This window comes from Pteropus alecto, unplaced genomic scaffold (genome assembly GCF_000325575.1).
Source record: "Pteropus alecto unplaced genomic scaffold, ASM32557v1 scaffold8, whole genome shotgun sequence".
Lineage (NCBI taxonomy): Eukaryota > Metazoa > Chordata > Mammalia > Chiroptera > Pteropodidae > Pteropus > Pteropus alecto.
In genome coordinates this window covers 3500191-3520627 of record NW_006494609.1, presented here as the reverse complement: position 1 = coordinate 3520627, position 20437 = coordinate 3500191, and the positions used below count along the sequence as shown (strand labels likewise).

The following is a 20437-nucleotide window of genomic DNA, read 5'->3' as shown; positions in this document are numbered from 1 at the left end:
GAGAGAGAGAGAGAGAGAGAGAGAGAGAGATTGATTGAGATTAGCAGTCTCCAGAGTTTTACGGGCTCTTGAGGCCAAGAGCAAAAGCAGGCCCCAGCCCCACAGAATTTAAGGCTTCGGGAGACAGTGTGAAAGGGAAACTGCCTTACCAGATTTGCTTCTTTTAAGACATTTATTTAGAAAAATAACCCTCCATTGCCCTTCTCTCTTTGTGCCATCGGTCTTGGGCGTTCTGCTTGATACAGCTCTGCATCGGACCAGCGTGGGGGTCCAGCACACTCCGACGGGCTGCCGCCCCGCTGGGAGGCCTCGCACACTTCCAGCTGCTACCGTCCTGTGCTCATTCCTGGTCCAGGCCTCTGTCTTCATATCTCCAGGTAGACAGAGGGCTCTGAGAGACAAGGGCAGTCTGGCCACAGTCTTTGTGCCCCTCCCAAGCAGCCGGAGCAGCTAGGGGCGGGCGGGGGTAGGGGGCGGCTCTGTTCTCCCCCACCTATGGAAAAGCTCAGGGCTGGAAGCGCGGGGAGCTGACGTGAGGTTGGTGGAAGGCGTGGGTGCTGTATACCACCTCGGGGGGCGAGGGGGTGCTGGTGGCCATCACTGAGCACAGGGGCTCGTGGCTGCTGAGCACCGACGTGAAGTACTTCATCTCCTCTGTGAGCTGCTTGATCTCCTTGCGCAGAGCCGCATTCTGTTTCTCCAGGTCTTCACTCTCCTGTGAGGGGGGCGATCGGCATTAATGTCAGGGCAGGCCGCAAGACTGTGGGTGGGGGTATCAGGAGGAGCCCAGGTTAGAACTGCCACTAGCATAGCCATGGAGCAGAGCATCGTGAATTTGCACGTGTGAGTGTGGGCACATGTGCATATACGTTTGTATGCGCTGTGTGTGTGTGTGTGTGTGTGTGTGTATGGGTGCATCTGTATTAGTATGTATATATGTGTGCACGTGCATGCATAGATATGAGGTCGAACCATACGAAATTGCTAATATTGGTCTGTTTTTACAGTTTCGTATGGTCCCAACTAATAGAGGTGTATGTGTGAATGTGTGTGTGTGTGTGTGTGAGTGTGCTTTTCTGTGCGCATGGCTTGAGAGAGGCAAGTACATATCAAGGGAAACAGGTTGGCAGGCCAGAGCCCGAAAAAATGGAAAAGAGTTTATGAGAACATCTTATATCGTTTTTACTCTTTTCCACTCCGTTATACCACGTGTTTTCCAAGCAGCCCCAGAGTTTGCAGTTAGTTTTACGAATGGAATTCATGGTTAATTGTCTGAGTCACCCAGATTCTAGAACACCGAGGATCTTAATAAATATCAATGTCCACTACAGCGTTTGATTCCACCCTGTTTTGTACAGCATTCTGGGTGTGTCCCAGGAACCCATGCTTCCCCATTTCCAGAAACACCTTTCTTCTGTGGCTTGAGAGAACCATAGGATACTTGCTGATCAGGAAAACTCAGGGCAAAGAGCACCGATTACCAGTCGTACCACTAATAAATCAACAGTTCCACTCTGGAATTAGCATTTACTGGAAGCAATCCCACCTTCAGAAAACGCAGAGGTCTTGTATTTCCAATATGCATTTAAGGTTCACATCCCTTGACTCAGTCAAGCAAACCTTTTCTGTTAATCGTCAGAGGAAGGGACAATGGCACTGGAAATGGCAAATAAACATTTCAGTCCAAAAAAGCAGCCTAAAATTTGGAGTCCAGGCCTTATTGTTCTAGTTTTATTTGATTTAGGCCAGCATTCCCCAAACTTACCACGTCATCAGAATTAATTCAAGAAACTTAAACCCAGTGGATTTGGGATTTGGAATGAATTCTGGGAATTTGAATTTTTAACAAGTACCGTAGGTCATTCTAATGATCAAGCAAGTTTGAAAATGCTAGTTGAATATGTTATTAAATTTGTTTTAATTATTCAAGCACTTATTACATGTCTGGCACAATGCGTGTAAACTCAAATGTTTATTGATTGGCAATTAATATCAACTGCTGGACTAGAAGTTGACTCAAAATTATGATGGGCAGAGAGGAAATGTAAGATAACTTGACATTTAAAATTTGCCTTAAATAATCCACTAGGAGCATGAGCTGCAGGGTAATGAGAGAGCTATACTGCCAATTGCCCTAACCCATGCATCCGGTTAAGTGGTAGAGTAGCGTATGACTGTGGCCTTACCCATCAAACTAGCTTCCATCTGTTTATCAAGGACAGATGTGAGCATGCTCAGCCTCAGGCTGGCATTTCCTGTATGTGGCTCTGAGCTAGAAAATAGTACCTAGGTCAGTACAAAGGAAACCCCCATCTCTAAAATGGGATGGGGTTGGGTGGGATACTCAGAGCCATGATGGTAGAGTCAGAGGCACTGGCTGCTGCTTCTGCAAGATGTGGCTGGCTCCTTCGTCTTACCATTTGGTTGTTTACGGGCACATCCCAGAGAGAGGGCATCCCCTCTTTACCGAAAGGTAAGATAAAGCAACACTTGAGACTGGGGGGTGTTGTTAAGACGGGAACTGGGGGCCGGGAGTCCTGGCCCCTTCCTCTAGCCTTTTCCTCGCCCCCTCTGAGAGTTTCCACTGGTGACAACATTTACTGTAACTTCTGTGCTCTGAAGAGCCTGGGCAAACCCCGAGGCAGAAGGGAGGGGCAGGGTAGGCGGCGCAGGGACCAACTGCTCTGACCTTCTCCCTGCCTAGAGGCAGACCCAGCTTTCGGGGAAGTAGCAGCAGATTCTTCCTCCCTAAGCAAGCTTGGCTGAGCTCTCTCTAGTTTTTTCATCTCCCTCTCCCTGCCCCCTGGCTTGCAGTCCCCAGAGCTCTAGGAGGCAGCTCGTAACCGTAACCGCTGCTGCCTCTAACCAAAAAACCACCACCTGTGACAAGAAACTTGTCTTTGCCTTGAGGAGCAAGACTGCTTCTTGCTAGGACCCCACAGAAACCAGCACTGCCTACCCAGGGGCCATGCTGTCAGCCAGACATTTACAGGAGGAAGAATTGGACTCCTTTTCAGGAGGAAGGCAGCTGATCTGGGGCCTCATTCCTCCACATACCCACCTCTCGTCGCTAGGTCCAGTCTGACCCTCCCTGGGGCAGTCATGCCCTGGAGAGGGCTCACACAGGAGTATCTGGCAAAGGCTGACTTGGGAGCAGCTGTTTACCCAGAGATATGATGATCAAATCCCCTAACTTCCTCCTAGCTTCCCCATGGGTGCTGGAAACCTAGAACTCAGTGAAAGGGAAGAGGAAAGGAAATTTGAGAAGTAAATTTTGGCTTCTAACACACGTCTTCTACTACGGTGGGGGAGGGTGGGCCTGCATTTGTGCTTCCCTGTAACCTGCTTTCTACTTTTTGGAATTTATTTAGGTTCTCCAGGCTCCTTACGACAACCAAGTTGGATATGGAAGGCCAGCTGCTATCATTACCTCCACTTTACAGACAAGGCTAAAACAGACTCTGGAACAAGCCTACTCCACCTACCCGCCAATATAACTACAGGTTGGTGGCAGCAGCTGATAGGAGAAAGGACTATAGGATTTACTTCAAGACTCTTAGTTTCTCATAGGTCCAGAAACTTTGAGTGAGCGATTGATCCAAAGCCCCATAACCACACAAAGAGATCACTGAGGAGTCCTTCGCTGCCCTATAGTCTCCCAAGAGAAAATTGGGTCTCAGCTTGGGGGATCTTTAAACAACACAGTGCAAGATCCCTGTACTGATCACACTCTTCTAATCAGAGCTGGTCATTTGCCTCCCACACTGAGCTGGGAGAGAATCTCCTGTCCAGCTACTCTGCTAGAGGGCCAACTCCAGATGCAGAATGAGGTCCGAAATACATGACAACGGTGGGCTCCATCAGTGGTACCTGGGGACACGTGTCCTGGGTCCTGGTCCTGGCTGGGTGACCCTTTCTGAGCCAGTTGCCTCATTTTAAAACAGGACGACTGGATCAAAACAATGGCTCTCGACCTTGGCCACTCACTGGGACCAGTGGGAACCCTTGGAGTTTTAACAATACTGATGGTTGATTCTGACTTAATCAGTCTGGGGTGCAGCCTCAGCATGGGTTGTTAGAGGCTCCCCAGGGGTTTCTAATCTGCACTGAATCTTGAAAACCACAGAATTAGAAGATCTCTAAGCCCTCTTCAACTCTCGAATATTTCAGATTTCCAAATGACTACCTGAGTATATTAGCAAACTAGAGCCTCTAACCTCCACCCGTTGGGAAAGTGAGTATACGTGCGAGTGCATGTGTGTGTATGTGAGTGTGTGTTGAGGGAAGAGGGATGTAGACTCAATTTATGAGAACGAGTAGTAGAAACCAAATTTTTAAAAGAAAAATATAGTCTATGGCCGTGCCACCCTGAACAAGCCCAATCCCATCTGATCTTGGAAGCTAAGCAGGGTTGGGCCTGGTTAGTACTTGGATGGGAGACCACATAGGAAGACAAGATGCTGTAGGTGTAAAAAAATAAAATAAAATAATAAGGGATTATAAACTGACAAGGTCCTTGCAATCTGTGAGGTCAACCAAGGGTTTCCGTGCGCAATCTGTGAGGTCAACCAAGGGTTTCCTTGCCTATAAATGAATGAATGAATGAATAAATAAAAAATAAATAAATAAAAACTATAGCTTGACTTAAAATTAACTAACATTTAGTGAATGCTACCATGTGACAATCACTCTTTTAAGTTTATCATATTTAATCTTTGCAAAAAACCCTATATGGTATTTAATATTATTATGCAAACTTTGCAGAAGAGGAAAATTGAAGGTACAGAGAAGTTAAGTACATTGTTTAATGTCACACAGCTTGCAAGTAGCAGCACCAGTACTTGAATTGAGGTAATCTGGCCTCAGAGTCTGTGCCTACAATCGTCTCTTGCCTTTGAAGTCTGTTTAAATCTTATGATATCTGATAATTATCTCCCATGAGGCCTCAGCCATGCTGGCTTTCCAATTTCATCTTCCCTCTTTTCCTATCTTATGCAAATCCAGATGCTAATGTTCACAATTCGTCCTCACCTGTGGGGTTACTTGGTACCATTCCTATCATAAAGCACGAGCAAGCTGGGGGTGGCTAAGGAGCAGGCTTCATGTGGGTGTGAGAACAGTCTGGGGAATTCCCTACTGGAGGGGCTAAGGAGGGGGTCACTCAAAGAGCTCTTGAATGATGGGGAATCCCCAGGCAGGTCCCTTAACCACATGGAAGCCAGCTGGGACCAAGGCTAAGGACGGGCTCTCACCCAAGGCTCTGGCAGGGACTCTCCAGGCATTCTGAGCAGGACTTGGTCCTCCTTCCTGCCAGCTCTGGTTTAGTGCCTTGACCTTCTCCTTGAATTTTCTAATCACAATTTCCAGAAAGGTGAAAATAGTCCCTGCGTGTTTCTTTGTCAGCAGAACATGTAGTCATTCACTGGTAGAGCGACCTTTTAACTCTCACCCACACTTAAATATGAGAATAGTGTAAGAAGCTTATATCCCTCACACCCAGTTATATGTTCAGTCTCTAGCAGTTATCAATCCCCATCCACCAAATGCATGTATAGAGTAGAGCCTGCCATTCCTGGAGAAGTCTATAAACTGAGAGATAGGACATTGTCCAAGCTGTAATGGAATCTACGCCTACCTCTCCCACTAATCTTGGGGAAATCAGCCCCAAGTCCTGTTCCTTATCCCATGAAGAGAGAAGAGGAATCACTAAACCACAGGTCTTTGCACTGAATAATGTACATGTCTGATTCTGAAGAAATCTTCACTTTCATGCCTTAAAGCTGAAGCTCTCGGACCTTCAACGTTCTCATCATCAGCTGATGCTTGGCCACATCAGCCATGCCCTCAGGGTCCCGTCTGGAGTCCAGTCACCTATTCCTTGGCTTTCAAGACTGAGTTTCTTGACCTCACATGTGAGAAACAGTACAGGTTGGCTCACTCAGCATCTGTCCTAAACTTCCCCTTACTTTCCTCTAGATAGCCTGGGAAAAGAATTACTCAAATATCTAGCTACCCTTTCAGCTAGAGATAATCATGTGATGGATTCTGACCAATGAGATATAAGCAGAAGTACCTAGGGATGGAGCTTCCCTTCCCTGGATGAGAGCTAAAAGGCAAAGCCTCATCAGGACAAAGGCCACCCTTTCTCTGCACAGATTGATAGCCATCTTTCAGTCTTGAGGATGAAAGTCATAGTGAGGATGGCTGCACAGAGAGAGAGAGAAGGAGGTTGGTTCCTTGATATCTTCACACTAGCCCTGATCTGTCCACTTCTGAATTTCTTGTTCTGTGAGAAGAAGAAACCGTGACTTATCAATACTACTGTTTGATGGCTTTCTATTGTAGCTAAATGCAATCCTGACTGATATCTGAAGTTAGAAAGGTTATCACTGCAAGCCCAGTTCTGAAAAAACACACAACTAATAATAGCCATCAACGCAAAGGTTTGAAACGTTTATTTTGGTTTTTATTTGTTTGTTTATTTTATGCTGCTGAGCCTCTGGGACAGAGTGGGTATATAGCTATATAATCACCCCACACTCACTCCACACATTTTCCACATGCTCCTAACAAGCTTCAAATGTCACTACTACCCGATTCTCAACCTTGGCTGCCCACTGCAATTACCTGAGGAACTTTAAAAAAAAAGTTCATAGACTTCACCCCTGAAAGATTTTAAGCTAATTAGCTTTTGGAGTGGCTCTCAGGCATTAAGACTTTAAAAAATACTTCCTAGGTGAGCTAAATGAGCAACTAACTTGGGAATCATGTCCATAGCTGATTCCTCTTAAAAGTAATATAAAAATATAAATATGTACAAGGTATAATTTTATTACATTTTTATTATATGTATATATTTAATTTTTTGGTTTTATTAATGTATTTTATTTTATAATATATAGTATAAATAATATAAATATAACACAAATAAAGAGGTGGGAGAACATTTCTAAGTTAAAAATATTTTCTAAAAGTTAATGCCTATTTAAGACAAAGTGCTTTACTATTACCTTACATTTGGTGAAAACAATTTCAAGTAGCCCAGAACAGTTAATTTTTAAGATGAAAACACAAGAGGTAGGGCATCTATTCGAATCTCATTAATTATAACTTTATAAAACTAGTTATGGATTGTTGGGCTCTATGACGGCAGGGACTATCATTGTCTTCACTGTCTTGTCCTCAGTGACCATAACTGTACCTGGCACACAGTAAGTGTTGAATAAAATTCTGTTGCTTGACTGCCAACTTGGAATCTCTAATCACTTACCAGAATCTGAAACCTGCACATGAAGAGTCTAAGTAAATTTGTGATGTCCATGAAACTTCCCAGGAGCATTTAATCAATCTTTTAAGTACTTTAATAGCTTCTGCTTTGTAACTCTAGGATAGTTACGAATAAGTATAAGAAATTTATTTATTTTTTTAAAGTCCCAGTCAAACCCTTGTGTAGTAACACTTTTGTTTCCCAAACTGAAGCCATGGAGTTGGGGTAACAGAATCATACCACCTTAAGAACTCTACATGCAACTGCCCTAGGTTGGACTTGACTTTCCCCAGCCATACCAAATGAAGGAGACTTGACCAGCTGCAGCGAAAAAAACAAGTGAAACAGTTAGTGTTCTTAAAGTTTTATAAACAACTGGAAAGGAGGCTATACGTTTTTATACACAAAGATACATCTGATATCTTCATTTGATGGATAGATAGGAAAATGCCAGACTCTGCATTAAAAAATGAATAAATACAACCTTCTTAGTTAAACAGAAAACGAACAAAATGTAACAGTATCACTTTGTTTTTGTATTTGCTCTCATTTAACTCTCAAACGGCCCAGGGAAGTGCTATTACTTCTCATTTTGTACATCAGAATTTAGGTTCTGATATATCCCCCAGCCAGGATTTGAATTAGCTTTGTTGACCCCAATCTAGTTTCTGTTTCCTACAAAAGCATGATTGCCTTTATTCCTGAGCAACTCCTCCCTCCCTCACTGTCTCCAGCCCCACGCAGCATCTTTCTGACCTTTGACTGACTACTCTCAATTTGGCCTCAAGGCTCTGCTGAGAGCATCCTTTCCTCAGATCTTCCCAGTCTCCTTCCCTTTGATTCACATTTGATCTCAATGTGGGGGCCCTAGAAAAGACTTCCCTGATCATTGTCCCCATTCCCATCCGTTAGTCACTTTCAAAGTTGCACTCTTTGGTTTTCTTCAAAGCACTCTTCACTTTGTGTGGTTAACATGTTCATTTATTGTTTATTTTCCAGTCTGACTTCCAATTGAATGTAAAGTCCATGAAATCAGGGACTCTGTCGTGTCCCTGATGTGTTCTCAATGCCTAGAACGAACCGTACTTGGCTCATAGGAGGCTATTATATACTTGTACAGTAGAATGAATAATTTATGTTGACATTAATTCTAATACTGGGAATATGGCCTTTGCTTTTATAATTTTCTGGACCACCCACCCCCTTAGCAATATGGCATATTCTTGTGCCAGCCGAGTGTCCAGAAAATATTTTAGTTATAGGGTCCTCAAGTTCATGAAATTGTATTTTGGCCCTAGGACTCTAGTCCCCTCTGCTTAGCTGTGAACTTTATCATTATTCTTGAATTTTCCTAAGGGCTCTTTCCTAGGTCACCCTTCTTGGTTCTTCTAAATCTAGGGTGAGCAGATGTTTACTGAGATAGTCCCAGTTCATACCTATTGTCCTGGTATTATTTTTAGTAGTGCCCCTATTCACTCGCAAAAGTGATCCTATTCGGAGAATAAATTGTAAGATCCCTTACCAAAACCTGACCCCCAAATTCTAGCTCAGTGACATCTCTCTATTCTCATCTTTGATTCCCTCCAGAGTTCACTAGGCTCTCTATTTGACCATTTTCATGTGTTTTAATAAAAAATATACAGTATAACTATGTTAAAGATATCTTTAAAAAGTTATACACAGCCATGATCTTAGTCTTCTAACACTGTTTTCATTTGTATATGTTGCCATCTTGTCCTTTTCAACAAATATAAAAATACCTGTTTTTATAAAATCTCAATCATAGTACATCTACTATGCATTTTTGTATTTTCCTTTCTGTCATAATTTTGTCATATCACCATAATTATTATTTTTAATGGCTACATCATCAAATAGGTGATCCACAATTAACTTTAAAATGATTTCCTAATGTTAGATTTTGGTTGCTGTCAAAATGTTTCTATTATAAATAATGCTGCAGTGAACATCTTGATCCATACTAGTTTTGGGGTTTCATTCAATTATTTGCTAGGATAAATTCTTAGGAGTGAGATTACTGGGCACAGGTCACAATCAGTCTTCCAGTTCATGGCAAGTATTACTGTAAAAAGGTAATGTAAGATGTATAACATCACCAGCAGTGAATGCATATATCAATTTCACTATAACCTCATCAGTATTTAGGTGTTATAATTTTCAATAATTTATTTTGCCAATTAGATTTTTAAGGGTTTCATAGTTTCATTTTAATGTTACAAGTTATCGATTACTAAGGAGGAAAAAATTTCTATGTGTCTGTTCCCTAGTTCAGCATTCTCAACCAGAGACAATTTTGCCCTCCAGGGGTTATTTGGCAATATTTGGAAATATTTTTGATTGTAACAACTGGGAGGTAAGGAGGTGCGATTGGCATCCAGTGGGTAGATTTTACAATTAACAATATACAGGACAAATCCTCCCCTCCCACACACACAACAAAGATTATCTGACTCAAAACGTCAATAGTGCCAAGGTTGAGAAACCCTTAGTGTGTATCGTTTCACAATCAGAATAGAAAATGTGGTTATTTTCATTTTAGTAGGAAGAATGTTAATAAGCTTTATGTTCATAGCTTCTGCCCACTTATCTAAAACAGTCTTGATGTTTTTCTTAAAAAGGATGTTCTTTCTACAGTATAAATCTGCATTTCTTTAATTTGATGCAAATATTTTCCCCAATATGTCATTGTCCTTTTAATTTTGGATTATAACTTTAAGACCTTTTAAAATAAAGGAACATTTAAACTTTGGCTTCTCTCAACCTTGGACTCTCTTTCTGGTCTCTTGCTGTATGCTTAGGTTCTGTTGCGAAAAAGTATGTATATCGTTCGGGCGTCCTGGTCAGTGGCCTACTTCTTGGTTTACTCTTTGCAAAACGACATGAGAGAGCAACAATCTGCACAGCGAAGTCCTGTTCAGCAATGTGGCACAAAATAAAAGCAAATGGTGACAAAGCAAGAGGTTTAGGCTTTTGGGTGTCCTTGAGAAAGACATCAGTGTCCTCCTCATCGGTAACATGGCAGGTTGGCCAAAAGTATTTCTGAGTTTCCTTTTAATTCTGTGGTTCTATACCCAAGGTGCTATGACCATAATTGTTGTTACTCCCTCCTCAAGACAGAAGTTCTTTATGACGTCAAGAACAGTGTGGAGCTGGCCTCCCTTCAAAAACGCCTCTCAAACTTAACCACACTGACCTGTTGTAAGTGGGACAAGCAGTTAGAGGTGGTAGATTGCCTTGACATGGCTTTCCTTCCCTAATTAAAATAGTTTATTTTTTTATTCTGATTTAAAAAATGGTATACATTCATCATAATAAAAAAATTATAGAAAAGTACTAGCAGTAAAGTAAGCTACTCAAAATTCAACCACTCAGAAATAACTACTGTTAGCATTTTGTAGACTATCCTCCCAGATATCCCTTTGTGCATGCAAATATGCCACAAACCTAGGAATTTTACACTAACGGGATTACGTTCTACGTATTCTTTTTGTAGCTGGTTTTTTTTCACTCAACACTATGTCATTGACATCTTTCTGTGTTGATAAATACAGATCCTATTGTCATTTTTAGTGCCAGCATAAAATTCTAGTGTATAATGTCTCATAATATGGTTAATCACCTGTCGTTGGGCATCTGCCCAATTTTATTATTGACAAAATGTTTACTATTCACAAATAATAATGATTTGAGCTTCTTGGTGCATTATTTTTTCTTAAAACTCTTGTCAGTGTAATTGTTGTGCCAAAGGGTATTCATACGTAAGATGTTAATATTTATTGCTACACAGCTTTCTCTAAAAAATATTTCAATTGATATATTGGTATATTGCATTAGAGACATCTTTACTTTCTTCACCAGGCCTAATGATGGAGGAGGAAAGTTTGGATTTGGGAGGATGTTACTTAAAGAACAAAAAATAAATTCGTGATGAGATTCAAGAAGGATATAGGTTATGGAAAATAAATATATTCTCTTCATGAGGGTCTGAGGAAAGAGGTAGTGTAGTCTAGTGGTTAAGAAGATGGGTTCTTACTTACAGACCGACTTAAAAGCTGTGTGACCTTGGACAAGTTGCTTAACCTAATACAGGACTTATAAAATAAGGTTTTCGTGCAGATTAAATGAGACACAGCAGGTAGAGCACTTAGCACACAGTGCCTGGTACACAGTCATTTGTTTAATTAATATGTTTTTAATAAAAAGTTCATAGCAACAGAGGCCAAGAGAAATGTCTCTTTTCCACAGGTGGGTCACTGATTTTACACTGAACTTTTTAAGGGTAGAACTAGCCAGAACATTCTTCTGTGTCGTTTTTATTGTTGTTGTCGTTTTTACCTATAACTTCTCTATGCCAATAAACTTTACGGCACAGGGAGAAAAAAGAGCTCTATGAATGAAAAAGGATCATCAGCAGAATTCTCTTTCAGGCTTCCCCAGAAGACCAATAACAATAGTGTCTCTTCAAGGAGGCCCCAGAAGTTGATATCTTGGCTGAGCTTCTTTTCCTTCATTAACTCAATTTTCCTCCAATTCTAAATATCTATTTCTTACAGCATCAGCTTAAAACTTCATTTCATGCATAATCTGCACTCCTGATGCTTGCTATATATGGCATTAGAGATAAGCTCTGGAACCTGTAAGCTCTTCTCTTCTATTAAATTAGCATGAGACTCCTTCAGGAGCCAGCCCCAGGCAAGCACCTGTCCCACCCCCACCTAAGTGAGGGCCTAAAGTGCTAGCTTTCAGATTTGGCCCTGTTACTCTACCTTAATTGCAGTTTCATCCCGGAGGCCAGATTTGACTTGCCAAAAGCATAGCTCTGGCTCATATTACTGTAGGCCTACCATCTCCTCTACTTTTACCTTTATCTGAACAAAGTTTCTCAATTAATTTCAACTCTCTTTCCCATTGACCTGGGATTGGGACATTGACTCAGAATCCTTTCTACTACAAGGTGCCAGAGAGCCACTACGATCAACCAGAATGGCCACACAAATGAAACCGATTTGCCATCCTTATATGGCTTGTCTAGTGCTGAGGAATTCTAGTCTAGTAGCACCTAGAATTCCTCGTTACAAATCCCAACTGACAGCTGGTTCTCCCAAAGGACTGTGATATTTGTATAGGATGTTCAAAAGATAAAATGTCACAGCGGAAGACTATTCAATGTTTAAAATCGAAATTAGAAAGGAAATCATTCTAACGCATATGTAGTAATGATTGATGTTGACAATTTAAATATCTATATTATAAAAATGAAAACAGGTGATAAAAACAGCCAAACTATATAAAAAGGGTTAAAAATGCAAAGTATCTCTCTCTCGCTTTAGACCTTCCATTTTACTTTTCGGAAATAAATACCATTAACAGTTTTGTGGGAAACCCATTTGAAAAATTTTAAGTTTATACACACATGCACATATATATTTTTTGTTTTTATTAAAAACAACTATGAGAGGAAACTATGCACTATAGTCACACCTTTTTCACTTAAGAGTATAGAAGTTTGAGAATCTTTTCAGATTAACACATTCAGATATAACCCATTATTTTAACAACTCCACAATATTTCACTGAAGGAGCAAACTATAGTTTAATTAGTCTCTTAGTGATGGATATTTAGCTTGTTTTCAGTCTTTGCTGTGACAAGCAATATGTCAATGATTATCTTTACATCTACACAATTGCGTAATCTGTGGATATGTTTGTAAATAGATTCCTGGATGTAAAATTGTCAAGTTACAGAGTATGTATACTTATAAATTGGATGGACATGGTCAAATTGCCCTCTCCTGGAGCTGTACTGACATATACCCCTAATGGTACTGTGTGGTGTGCTTCTCCACTGCCTTAGCAACGTCGTGTGTTAGCAATATTTTCGTCTTTGCCAATCTGGCTGGGGACTCTCATGTTGCCTTAATCCTCATTTCATCTTTTCCACGTTTATTTGCTATTTATTTCTTCTCTCTTTTTGTAAAAAAATAAATAAATAAAAAACCCTATTCCAAATCACCATTCATTTTTCTTTGGGTTTTTATAATTATTTTCTTACTAATAAGAGCTCTCATATGTTAAAAAAATATGCCCTTTTTTGGTCATATGTGTTGCAGATATTTTTCCCCAATCTGTCATTTGTCTTTGATCTTGCATATAGTATTTTGAGCTGCATAGAAAACTTCACTTTTTATGTATAAAGGTAATGTATAAACTTTTTATAGTTTCAAGGTTTCTTATTTTATCTGGAAAAGACTCCATTCCAAGATAAATTTTTTAATGTTCATTTCCCCCCCAAATTTCTTTAGTTTTCTTTTTCTTTTTTTACATTTAATCTGTGTGTGTTATATAAGAAATAAAGAAGCTAGCTTTCTTTCCCCCCCAAATGGCTAGCCAGTTGTCCCAACTCTGTTTATTGAATAATTCAGCTTTCACTCACTGAAATGCCATCCTAGTCATTTTGCATTTGAACTTGTGTCTTAGGGATTGACATATTGACATGTATTTGGTACTTAAATTTGATTTTGCTTTTGGGTCTCTTTCTGTATTCTATTCTATCCAATGTTTTGTCTTCTCCATATTGTTTTTATTTATATATTTGTAATTTACTTTAATATCTTGTTCAACTAATTTTCTCTCGTTACTCTCCTTCTTTAGAATTTTTCTGGAAACTCTCACATGGTTCTTTTTCACTGGGAACTTAGAATAGCTAATCTAGTTCTCCCCCAAATCCCAGAAAGTTCTATTGGGTTTTTATTGGGATCACATTAAATTAAATTCTAGATTAATTTAATAAAATTGCTGTCTTTATATTAGGTATACCTTTCTATTTAGTTGAATGTTTTTTAAGTCACTTAGAATAAAAGATTTAAATCTTCCCTTCTATTAAATATTCTTTTTTTAATTAATTAATTTATTTTTAATCCTTTAATGTCACCACATATTTGACCCCTTTCCCTCCACCTACCTCCCCCCTCCCCACGCCCTCTAGTAATCACTAGTCTATTGTCCATGTCTGTGAGTCTCTGTTTGTCCTGTTCATTTGTTGCTTTTAGGTTTATATCTTACATATAAGTGATATCATGTGATTTTCAACTTTTTCTGTCTGGCTCATTTTGCTTAGCACGATTATCTCGAGGTTCATAAATTTTCTCCTTGGTTATGGTTTACATATAGGAAAGTTATTACTTTTTGTGTTAACTCTGAAAGCCTACTGGATTCTCTTATTATTTTTAGTACTTTTTCAGATGATTGTCTTGGATCCATCTATTACTTACTGATTTGTTTGAAGATGAACTAGTCAAGATACTCCTTTCTCCTTTTTAAGTAATGCTTTTACTATGCCTAACAGGCTCTACAGTTGTCTGTGGGAAAAGAACTAAGTGTGATGTGTGCTGTGTGAGACACCCCAAAAAAAGAGAAGTAAAACAGAATGTGGACTCTGTTGATATTATGAAAAGAAGCACTTGAATTAGCTTATGTGAGGGATAGTCAATGCCGGGATGTTGTAACACTGGCATGAGATTAAACACAATCATTGAAAAAGGGTCTTTCCCCACTCTGCTATTTTAAAAGCAATCAGTATACGGTGTTTGGTGCAAATTGCTTATAGGATAGATATGAAAAATGTGAAATAGTAAGTATCCACAATCTCACTGGAGAAACACGATAATTCTTTTGGTATTTTAAGAGAGATAATAGTGATAAAGTTGAAATTGAGAAAACAACATTATGGCAGCTTGTATGAGGCTAGCACACTAATACAAATGTGGTCCTGCTTTCATATTGCACTCTCAGTAGCTTCTAAACCCTGGTCGTTAGCGTATTTGGTAGATGAGTCCTAGAGCTATGTCTGAGGACTGGGGAATGGTTCCAGAACCTCAGCATGTGGAGCTGAGCATGAAAAGGAGTCAAGAACAAAGCAAGCACTCAACCCTAAGAATGTTGGTGGTAAACCAGAAGATTTTCTACCTGAATCACAAACATAATTGAGGGGCTAATGGATAGAGAAGATAGGTGATTACTGTCTGAGAGGAAATGAACATTTCAGACCACAGCCAAACCCTCTGTTTGATGGCGGCAGATTGATATGTTGCTGCCAGAAGCTTCTCCCTAAAGTCGGGAAACACAAGTTGCATTGGCTGCAATCCCCAGGCTTGCTGTGTAAACTCTGATGTGATCTCGTCACTGGGCAAAAAGTGAAGATGAACCATGTGGTGCTGAAAAGAAAGGAGTAGGGAAGAGTTTGTGTCCAGGAGTGAGGAAGATGGGAACATTCCAGAGACTGAGGCTGGGGGTGTAGGTGTGGAGGCGGTGACTACAGGACTGGGGGCTTCATGGACTCCAAGCCCCAGAGATTATCCCACTCTAGTCATGACTAGTATAACCAGATGGACTAAATCTTTTGGTTCTAACTCTTGTCTTATAGAGGGATACAACTGAGTCAGAGTTGAAAACCTGCCACAGCAAAGAAACATACATATCCCTGTCACTGACATGTACCCAAGGGGTTGAATAAAGACCAGTGGGCTAAATGTGCAGAGAGACAGGAGTGCAGCTCAAGATAGGGACAACTCATTTGTTCATGTTAGGAGGGAGAAAGCTCTCTGTCACTGGAAGTGACCAGGAGTAAGTCGGGGACAATTTTCATGGTGGCAGAGTGTAGGAGAGGAGTCTAGAGCATCAAAAGTGTGTCTGAACATTCCAGCCTTTAAGAAATCTTTCAGCCCCAAGATTCTGTGAGATATAAATATATATATATGAAATTTTATTTGTGATTATTTATTTTGTTTCTTATAATAATAACTATTATTAATAGTACTCTTATTATACTTAAAATTTCAAAATATTTGTTTTGTGCCAGGCATTGTGCTGATATCTTTATATGGACTATTCTATAATGTAATTACAGTAATTTCCCATTTTATAGATACAGAAACCAAGTCTACGGGAGGTTAAGAATGTCCCTAAGGTCTGTCACACAGACAGCAAGCAGGAGAGTTGGGATTCAAACCCTGTTGTTCTGACTGCAGAGCTGCTGAGCTATACTAAGTTTCCACATAAAAAAAGAATTACAAACTTAAAAGCTTATAGTGGTTTTCCAGTCTCACAACATTGTCTACTTGCACAAAAAAGGAAGGTTTTATCCTTTCTAATTTGTATTTCTTTGTCCATTGGCTTGCTCTAAGGAATATTGAATTAGAATAAGACTCTGATGGAGGCAAAGTGAGTGATCATAGATTTTCAAGCTTAAAATAGTAAACCAGAGTATTATGAGACAGTAAGCCATGATGAAATCATGGAGAACATGTAAGTAGCAAAGCCACCAACAGCTTAACATTTAGACTGCCGATCACAGTTATCAAAGAGAAGAACAGACTTGCTGGTCATTCACTGTTGTTCAATTCAACAAATACTTATGAACTTAAAACTATTTAGTATGTAATGGAAGATATGTTGAATATCTTTCAAATAAAACACAAACATCCAATCAGAGATGTTGGTGTAGCCTGCTCTCTGCTTCCTTACAAACAAGAAGCTTCTTTTTTCTAAAATGACATCCTACTTTTAATTTTTTGTAAATTTACTTTTAAATTGCAGTTGACAAACAACTTTGTATTAGTTTCAGGTGTATAGTATAGTGATTAGACATTTATATACCTTATGAAGTGATCACCCCGATGAGTCTAGTACCCATCTGATACCATATAGACATCTCACTTTTTCTTGATGAGATTAAAACAACTATTTTAACTGGCTGTTTTTCATGCTAATCCTTCAAATAAACATAAGCATATTCATTTTGGATGCCAATTGCTCTTTTTACCATTGAAATGAATTGCTAGGATGCTGGAGGTTTGAGAATGGTTCAGGAAGCAGGACAGAAAGGCAGTTGCTAGAAGAAGAGATGAGGGGATGGAAGGGGAAGGAGCCAGTGAAGTAAGAGCTGGTTGAACAAGAACCAAATTAAAAGGCAAAGTGATGAGAGAGGTGATGGTAAGGTGGTAAGATATGGGAGACAAAGAGCATCGCCTGATGAAGCGCACAGCCAGAATTTAGAAACGCCAATTAGGGCCTTGGGCTGCCGTTGGAAGTGCACTTCAGCCTTTGCACAGGGCCCCTGCTCAAGTCAGGGGTCAAGGCTTCTCTAGAAAGTTTGTGATTGGAGATAACTCAACCAGTGTGGTGACCATCCCAGATAAGTACACTTGAAACCACATTTGCACAGATACATTAGGATATCATTAAATATTTAAAAAATTCAAAATAAAACCTTAACGATGTGCAGAAAAGAGGAGTAAGGTACAGCACTCTGTGGCCCAGGTTGGCTTCTGGAGGGATGGGACTGTATGAGACCTAGCACTGCGGCATATTGGGCTCCCCGCAAAGTCCTTCACACTTTCTAAATTCTTCCCAAAGACAGTCTTGCTTTCTACTCTCTAGGCTCATGAGGGATGGAGTTCTCTCTGGCTATCACACCTCTGAGCAGGTGCTTCTGCCTTCCATTCAGCCTTTGGGTTTCCCATACTCAACTCATTCACCCCTCTCAGGAGTCAGGAAGACTCTTTCAGCCTCTGGCTCATTCTCTGCCAGAATCTTCTCAATTCACTCATAGGGGAGCCTCCTTCCCCAACTCACCCTACAGCCCTCACTCCTCCACTTCCTTCCCCAACATCCACATCCACATCCCCACACTGGCAGATTCAAAGCCATGGTCCAAGCACCCATCGATGGTAGGGGCAAAGCCTAAAACTCAAGAGAATGAAGAAATGTCTGAACACTCACCAAGTGCAGGGTGTCAGCTTTCTGTGTCTGCCTCTGTCGGCTCTTCTGGGCAGCAATGCGATTTTTCTCCCTTCTCTGAACCTTCCTCACATCATCGGATGAGTCCTGGGAGGCAGAGGTGATGAGAATTAGGGTCAGCTGCTCCTCTCTTCTGAGCTAAAGCGGGCTCTCACGGTGTTTGGTGTCCATCCATCCATCCGTCCATCCTTCCATTTCCTCATCTTTTCATTTGCCCATCCACCCCCTACTTACCAAAAGGCTGAACCCACAGTCTGTTACACTCCCTTAGGTCTCTATAACTTTTTGACCAAAAGTTACAGGAAGAGGGCAAAGACCTTGAGGCCTCAGCAGAGCTGTATTTGGAAAAAATGGTTAAGGCGATGAAGCATGTTTTATCACCTCTCCTCCTCTTCAGGGCCACTCCACCCTTATTCTCTCACTTTTTGTCCTAGAACCTTCTTGCTATTTTTTTCAAAACTTTGTTGAGCACCTACTATGTGCCAGTTTCTATACAGTGCTTTTTCAGAGTTGCTCTTGTTTATTTCCCAAATTCTGTAAAGTTGATGTTATTATTTCAATTTTATATGTGGCTTACCAAAGAACTTACCCACAAACTAAGACTGGTGTCTTTCCAAGCACCCGCTCCCCTAACCTCACTGGCTTGTACCCCATAAGCTTTCTGCTGCATTCCTGGGCAGAGGTCCCTACCCCAGATCTGTCTCTTCTTTCCCATGTTCCCTTCATTCTTCTCAGTGACCTTGACATTCCCTCATGGCCCTGAGCACAATGCCTAATACAAACTAGAGGCCAAGAAAAGTTTTAATGGTGATGGTTACCTGGCCATGGCAGGTAACGGATGGATGCTTAGGAGGACAAGGGGACCTCTGGTGTTCTCTAAGTATAGCCCACAGGTGGGCATGAACTCTAATTGAGCAGAAAGGTTAGCACTAGCTTTCCCCCAGATGCTGCAGGATAAGTGCCGGAGTCTGAATGAAACCCTTCTGCATTTCCTGCTCTCTTCCCTCTCACATCCCCACAGGCTAGAGGTGCACAGTCCCTGGGGCAAGATTCTGTGCACACCAAGCACACGTCTCACTAATGTGCCCAGCACTTCCAGGCATTGCAGTGGGAAGGCATTGGGTTAGATAGGAAGGAAATGCCCTTCCTCTAAGGGGGATGGGAACCAGATTACCATGGAAGCCATGAGTAATTTCCTTCCTAAGAAGAATACAGACTTCCAGGTAGTCAGAGCCCTTCTGATACCATCTTGAGCAGAGGACTGGATGGCTTGCCCTCTAGAGGTTCCCGCTAGGACTTCCTCCAACTGGCTGCTCTTATGTCAGCTATTTATGACCCATGCTCTATTATACATGTTTATATATTCTATTTTGGCTGCAGCATTTTGAAAGCCCTCTTGGATATCTGTGCTTAGGAAAGAATGAGGTTTTTAAAACTCAAAGTTGGAGACGAAATTTTAACTCCTAATTTTAATGTATCAGATGAGAAAGAAGCCTTTCTCTAGAGAGGGATGTCAAGGTATGTGGTGAAGAAAAAGCCCCAGAAGCTGTTAGGCTGGCAGGGTGCCCGATTTTTTGGCCACCCTCAAGCTGAACTTTTAACTTGGAAGTCACAATCTGGACTCCAAATGCTCCCAGAATTTCTATCTCAATCTCTCCGGTTTCCCCAGAGCTGAGCTGAGCTACTAACGAATGTTTCCAAGTCTCCAAAATCACCTCCTGATTTGTTTCCTCCTTCCTGTCCAGAAGCCACAGGGGGAAAGGGTGTTGGTCACTGCTTCAGCATCCCTCTCTGCTGGCCGTGCTAGCAACAGAAACAGTGACCCAGTAGGTAAGATAGATCCTTCTGTGCTGCCCAGGTTCTTCCTCCTAACTTGCCTTTTTCTCCCTCTCCTTTTCTTTCCCAGACCCCCCTTTCTCGCTTGCCCTGATGGCTGTCTCCTGGGAAACTACAGCTCTAGCCCTTAGGACTGCCTGCCAGCAGTCCATTTTAATGCTCCTCCTCTCACTTTTCTACTGCCTTGGATAAAGGTAGAGCCTTTCCTCTGACAGATCAGCGTTCTCTGATGCTCATTCTCCTCTTAGCTTCCTAGAAAGCTTCATGGAGTGGGAATCCAGGTGAGGTGGAGGCAATGGGCACCATCAAGGAACAAAGAGGAAAAGAGGCTTTGGCAGAATGAGCTAAAAGATGACAGTCTCTGCCAATATGCTCAGCTCGATTGCAAATACCATGTCTTACGTCTGAGTGCTCATGCCACAAGCCACTTCCTCGCTCCTCAGTTCCCAGGGCAGGACAAGGAGGCCCGACTCTCTTCTTAACCCCCCTCCCAGGAGAATCAGAAGAGGAGGTAGG

The 20437-nt window shown here is 41.2% G+C and overlaps 1 protein-coding gene and 1 pseudogene across 1 annotated transcript in view; one reads left to right on the top strand and one right to left on the bottom strand.

Moving 5' to 3' along the window:
• Nucleotides 1-183: 183 nt before the first annotated feature.
• BATF (basic leucine zipper ATF-like transcription factor) overlaps nucleotides 184-20437 on the bottom strand; it is a 20541-nt gene continuing 287 nt past the window's right edge. Inside the window, exons 2-3 of the mRNA XM_006925461.1 lie at nucleotides 18068-18172; nucleotides 184-715 (exon numbers count right to left, since the gene is read on the bottom strand). Of these exons, the coding sequence (XP_006925523.1) occupies nucleotides 506-715; nucleotides 18068-18172 (315 nt within the window). The 3' untranslated portion in view covers nucleotides 184-505. The remainder of the gene's footprint in view (nucleotides 716-18067; nucleotides 18173-20437) is intronic.
• LOC112473750 lies at nucleotides 4351-4469 on the top strand (annotated as a pseudogene).